We start from the raw sequence: 6,770 nt of genomic DNA, 5'->3' as shown, positions 1-6,770 counted from the left end.
GTGTTCTGGCTCCGTTTACTGGAATGTCTCTGTAACTTGCTATGTCTTATGACTTTCCTATCTACGGCCATGATCTGACTCTAGACAGCTTTCTCACACTTCCAAAATAAAGCCAGAGTTATGCACACAGATGGCCCTATTCCAGTGCATGTAAACCTATTTCCTCATCATAATCACCTGGAGGGCTTTTAAAAATCCACATATAAGGGACCTTTTTCATACTCAGTGACCCAGAGACCCAGGGGTGGTATCAAGGCATCTTTACTTAATAAATAAATTTTAAAAAAGGATATCCCCTGGAGTTCCACCACTTCTGGAGTGAGCACTGGCTGTTCCTTCCTTAGTAAATTCAGTGAGAGTGTCTTAGAATGTTCAGTGGTTCTAATTAGCTTAGTACCTAACCTAGGTTTGGCACTATGTGAAGTGACTGGTGTACAACCGGGAGATAGGCATATTCCAGTCTCTTCTCTCCTTTCCAAGGAAGAGAGTGGTGGGTATGTCCAGAGAGGCATCATGAGATTCTCATGATACATTTGACATCAATATTTAGCTCTGTTTCAGTACCTGTATTGGATAAACACAATAAGTAAACCACATAAATAAATAAGGAAACAAACAAATAAAATGAAAATCTTCATCCAACATAGAAAACATTTTTATTTTTGAACAAGCATTAAACCAGAATGTGATGCCCATTACTGAGGTAATCTGCTGAGAGAATGCAAAACGGAAGAAATATCACCCTTTTATAGACAGGCAGTAACAACCCATTACAAATATGCTTTTGAGATAAACAAGAACTGGTCTTCAAGTAAGAGGATTTGACAGTACCATTTGTGACACGTAGCTCATCTTAGATTCACCTGGTAAAGGGGGTTGCAATCTGTGTTAGTTAATTGGCTTTATCCAAAGGAAAAATAAACTTCTCACACTTTATGACAAGAGGTGGTTTTGCCACTTAGAGCATGGTGCCTGCTGAATTAGGGTCCTACTCTCCCACAGAGCCTGGGAGATAGGGGCACTACCTTCCTTGATGATTACATTTCAAAGAGATGGATCCTAGGTCCTTGAGAAAGACATTCCTGGATCAGAAAGCTGGCAAGAAGCTTACTTAATTTTTAAAAGTTTTAAATAAAAGGCAGAAACAAGGAGGTTATAATGAGAAGTTTTCTAAAGTAAATGCTCTAAGAGGGGGTAATCACTTCTTTTATTTTTTTTATAAATGTTTATTTATTTGTTTCTTTTAATGGGGAGATGGGGCATAATAAGAATCCTAAGCAGGCTCTTCAGTGTCAGCGCAGAGCCCCCAACGCGAGGCTCAATCCCACAAACAGTAGATCATGACTTGAGCCAAAATCAAGAGTTGGGAGCATAACTGACTGAGCCACCCAGGTGATCCTAATTTTTAGTTTGCATTTATCCTTACACCTGTCATCCCTTTTCTCTCCTCGTTTCTCTTTCTTGTCTCCCAATACCTCACTTCCCCTCTTAAACCTATGTCTTAAATCTACAGCTATTTACCTGTCATTTAAGCCCCTTATCTCTATCCCTTGCATTCACTGGCTCCCTTCCTCTGGGGTTCTGCTCCTTGTGTTTTGAGAGAAGTAAGGATCAAATCTTGGTAGATAAGGATCTGAGGGAAGCTGAAGAAAAAATGGATTTTCACTGCAGGAGGAAAGGGTGGGGCCATGTCAGAGGGTCAGGCTCTGTCTTTTAGGAGAAACAGGAGAAATATGGTTATTTGGAGATGCCAGATTAGTAGTTTCATTTGTTTGCTCCTTTGTTTGTTCTCAGGATCTCAGCCATAGAGCTCTGGAGCCGCACCTCCCTATCAGACTTCATCGTTTTGGGACTGTTCAGTTACTCAACATATGATTTCCTCTTTTTTTTTTTCCCTTATCCTTCTGGCCTTTGTTGCTGCCCTGGTTGGCAACATCTTTCTCCTGCTCATCCAGGCTAATAGGCACCTGCACACTCCAATGTACTTTTTCCTCACCCAACTCTCCATCATGGATCTGATCATGATGAACACAGTGGTGCCCAAGATGGCAGCTAATCTCTTGGGCCATAAGTTCATCTCTTGGGGTGGCTGTTCTACTCAGGTCTTCCTAGTGGTCATGGTAGGAGGAGCAGAGTGCTTCCTTTTGGCAATCATGGCCTATGACCGGTATGTGGCAGTCTGCCACCCCATGCAGTATCCTGTGCTTATGAACTGGCAGGTTTGCTCCCTCCTGGCCCTGGCATCCTGGATGGGTGGGGTGGCTGACAGTGTTATGGATGTGGGCATGGTCTTAAGTTTCCCCTGCTGTCACTCTCTGGAGGTGTATCAGTTCTTCTGTGAGGTCCCTGCCTTGCTGCACCTCTCATGTGCTGACATCTCGCTCTTTGAGGATCTCATCTATGCTTGCTGTGTGGTCATGCTGCTGCTGCCGCCCCTTGGTGTCATTGTGGTTTCCTATGCCCAGGTCCTTGAAGCTCTCATTAGGATTCCCTCCACTGAGGGTAAACAGAAGGCTCTGACCACTTGTTCCTCCCACCTGGCTGTGGTGGGTCTGTACTATGGAGGAGCCATGTTCAGCTACATGCAGTGGGCCTCCACTAAAACACCAGTGAGAGACCAAGCCACCTCCATCTTCTACACCATCCTCACTCCAATGCTCAACCCACTCATTTACAGTCTGAGGAACAGGGACTGTTTTAAACAGGGACTGTTTTACTTTTAAAAGTAAAAACTCTGATTTGAATTTTGGCATGACGAATCACCCATGGTCTCTTGCCCTTTAAGGAATACCTGGCTCCCTGTTTGTGGTTCGCAGGGCCTCCCAGTCTGGCCTCCAAGCCACCTCCAGTCACGTATCGTACCCCAGCCCTGCTGCAGTTTTCAGGTTTTCAAAGTATTTCTTGCTTTTGTTGCATGAACTGTGCCTTTTCCCACTCTGTGGTGCTTTCTTCTGGGGATTGAGCTAACTCCTCATCTTTCAGGCCTCTTTCCTCCCAGAGACCTTCCTTGTCCCCACCTTATCCCCTGCTCAGGCAGGGACCCCATCATACACCCACTTCACTCCACAGTTTCTCAGTTCCCAGCCCTCACGCTCCTGCTACATGTAAGTGGTCGATGCCTTTACTCCTTGCTACGCCATAAAATACAGCCCCTGGTGCAAGGCATGACACCTTCTAGGCTTTAAGCACATTGGCCATATCCACAATGGATGACTTTACCAAGCACCTGATGCCAGGTGAAGCTTCTTGTTCTCTGAAAAAGGGACCACAATGGTCCCAGTCCCAGTCCACCTGAGCTTCTGCTCTGTCTGAGGTCTGTGCAGTTCAGCACCACTCCATGTCTGCCCTGCCTGACTTTTACAGAGGTCTTTTGCTACCACGTGGGTCTCTACTGTTTCTTTCTTTCTTTTTTTTTTTTTTAATTTATATCCAAGTTAGTTAGCATATAGTGAAACAATGACTTCAGGGGCAGATTCCTTAATGCCCCTTACCAATTTAGCCCATCCCCCCCACAACCCCTCCAGTAACCCTCTGTTTGTTCTCCATATTTAAGAACCTCTTATGTTTTGTCCCCCTCCCTGTTTTTTCTATTATTTTTGCTTCCCTTCCCTTGTGTTCATCTGTTTTGTCTCTCAAAGTCTTCATATGAGTGAAATCATAAGATATTTGTCTTTCTCTGACTGACTAATTTCGCTTAGCATAATACCCTCTAGTTCCATCCATGTAGTTGCAAATGGCAAGATTTCATTCTTTTTGATTGCCGAGTAATACTCCATTGTATATGTATATACAATATGTATATGTGATATATATATATATATATATATATATATATATATGTATATATGTCACATCTTATTTATCCATTCATCCATTGATGGACATTTGGGATCTTTCAATACTTTGGCTATTGTTGATAGCACTGCTATAAACATTGGGGTGCTCTTTTGTTTTTTTTTTTTTTCTATGTGGAGTTTTATTTATTTTTTTTTTAATAATATATGAAATTTATTGTCAAATTGGTTTCCATAAAACACCCAGTGCTCATCCCAAAAGGTGCCCTCCTCAATACCCATCACCCACCCTCTCCTCCCTCCCACCCCCCATCAACCCTCAGTTTGTTCTCAGTTTTTAACAGTCTCTTATGCTTTGGCTCTCTCCCACTCTAACCTCTTTTTTTTTTTTTTTCTTTTTTCCTCCCCCTCCCCCATGGGTTCCTGTTAAGTTTCTCAGGATCCACATAAGAGTGAAACCATATGGTATCTGTCTTTCTCTGTATGGCTTATTTCACTTAGCATCACACTCTCCAGTTCCATCCACGTTGCTACAAAAGGCCATATTTCATTTTTTCTCATTGCCACGTAGTATTCCATTGTGTATATAAACCACAATTTCTTTATCCATTCATCAGTTGATGGACATTTAGGCTGTTTCCATAATTTGGCTATTGTTGAGAGTGCTGCTATGAACATTGGGGTACAAGTGCCCCTATGCATCAGTACTCCTGTATCCCTTGGGTAAATTCCTAGCAGTGCTATTGCTGGGTCATAGGGTAGGTCTATTTTTAATTTTCTGAGGAACCTCCACACTGCTTTCCAGAGCAGCTGCACCAATTTGCATTCCCACCAACAGTGCAGGAGGGTTCCCGTTTCTCCACATCCTCTCCAGCATCTAGAGTCTCCTGATTTGTTCATTTTGGCCACTCTGACTGGCGTGAGGTGATACCTGAGTGTGGTTTTGATTTGTATTTCCCTGATAAGGAGCGACGCTGAACATCTTTTCATGTGCCTGTTGGCCATCCGGATGTCTTCTTTAGAGAAGTGTCTATTCATGTTTTCTGCCCATTTCTTCACTGGGTTATTTGTTTTTCGGGTGTGGAGTTTGGTGAGCTCTTTATAGATTCTGGATACTAGCCCTTTGTCCGATATGTCATTTGCAAATATCTTTTCCCATTCCGTTGGTTGCCTTTTAGTTTTGTTGGTTGTTTCCTTTGCTGTGCAGAAGCTTTTTATCTTCATAAGGTCCCAATAATTCACTTTTGCTTTTAGTTCCCTTGCCTTTGGGGATGTGTCAAGTAAGAGATTGCTACGGCTGAGGTCAGAGAGGTCTTTTCCTGCTTTCTCCTCTAAGGTTTTGATGGTTTCCTGTCTCACATTCAGGTCCTTTATCCATTTTGAGTTTATTTTTGTGAATGGTGTGAGAAAGTGGTCTAGTTTCAACCTTCTGCATGTTGCTGTCCAGTTCTCCCAGCACCATTTGTTAAAGAGGCTGTCTTTTTTCCATTGGATGTTCTTTCCTGCTTTGTCAAAGATGAGTTGACCATACGTTTGTGGGTCTAGTTCTGGGGTTTCTATTCTATTCCATTGGTCTATGTGTCTGTTTTTGCGCCAATACCATGCTGTCTTGATGATGACAGCTTTGTAGTAGAGGCTAAAGTCTGGGATTGTGATGCCTCCTGCTTTGGTCTTCTTCTTCAAAATTCCTTTGGCTATTCGGGGCCTTTTGTGGTTCCATATGAATTTTAGGATTGCTTGTTCTAGCTTCGAGAAGAATGCTGGTGCAATTTTGATTTGGATTGCATTGAATGTGTAGATAGCTTTGGGTAGTATTGACATTTTGACAATATTTATTTTTCCAATCCATGAGCAGGGAATGTCTTTCCATTTCTTTAATTCTTCTTCAATTACCTTCATAAGCTTTCTATAGTTTTCAGCATACAGATCCTTTACATCTTTGGTTAGATTTATTCCTAGGTATTTTATGCTTCTTGGTGCAATTGTGAATGGGATCAGTTTCTTTATTTGTCTTTCTGTTGCTTCATTGTTAGTGTATAAGAATGCAACTGATTTCTGTACATTGATTTTGTATCCTGCGACTTTGCTGAATTCATGTATCAATTCTAGCAGACTTTTGGTGGAGTCTATCGGATTTTCCATGTATAATATAATGTCATCTGCAAAAAGTGAAAGCTTGACTTCATCCTTGCCAATTTTGATGCCTTTGATTTCCTTTTGTTGTCTGATTGCTGATGCTAGGACTTCCAGCACTATGTTAAACAACAGCGGTGAGAGTGGGCATCCCTGTCGTGTTCCTGATCTCAGGGAAAAAGCTCTCAGTTTTTCCCCGTTGAGGATGATGTTAGCTGTGGGCTTTTCACAAAAGGCTTTTATGGTCTTTAAGTATGTTCCTTCTATCCCGACTTTCTCAAGGGTTTTTATTAAGAAAGGGTGCTGGATTTTGTCAAAGGCCTTTTCTGCATCGATTGACAGGATCATATGGTTCTTCTCTTTTTTTTGTTAATGTGATGTATCACGTTGATTGATTTGCGAATGTTGAACCAGCCCTGCATCCCAGGAATGAATCCCACTTGATCATGGTGAATAATTCTTTTTATATGCCGTTGAATTCGATTTGCTAGTATCTTATTGAGAATTTTTGCATCCATATTCATCAGAGATATTGGCCTGTAGTTCTCTTTTTTTAACTGGGTCTCTGTGTGGTTTAGGAATCAAAGTAATACTGGCTTCATAGAATGAGTCTGGAAGTTTTCCTTCCCTTTTTATTTCTTGGAATAGCTTGAGAAGGATAGGTATTATCTCTGCTTTAAACGTCTGGTAGAACTCCCCTGGGAAGCCATCTGGTCCTGGACTCTTATTTGTTGGAAGATTTTTGATAACCGATTCAATTTCTTCGCTGGTTACGGGTCTGTTCAAGCTTTCTATTTCCTCCTGATTGAGTTTTGGAAGAGTGTGGGTGTTCAGGAATTTGTC

General features: G+C 42.0%; 1 protein-coding gene across 1 annotated transcript; it reads left to right on the top strand.

Moving 5' to 3' along the window:
* Positions 1-2,009: 2,009 nt before the first annotated feature.
* Positions 2,010-2,723, top strand: LOC123578212 (olfactory receptor 2M4-like). The gene has a single exon (XM_045440974.1). The coding sequence runs from the start codon at positions 2,010-2,012 to the stop codon at positions 2,721-2,723; it is 714 nt and encodes a 237-aa protein (XP_045296930.1).
* The last annotated feature ends 4,047 nt before the right edge of the window (positions 2,724-6,770 follow it).

Source organism: Leopardus geoffroyi, chromosome A1 (assembly GCF_018350155.1).
Source record: "Leopardus geoffroyi isolate Oge1 chromosome A1, O.geoffroyi_Oge1_pat1.0, whole genome shotgun sequence".
Classification (NCBI taxonomy): Eukaryota; Metazoa; Chordata; class Mammalia; order Carnivora; family Felidae; genus Leopardus; species Leopardus geoffroyi.
This window is presented reverse-complemented; position numbering and strand designations above follow the sequence as displayed.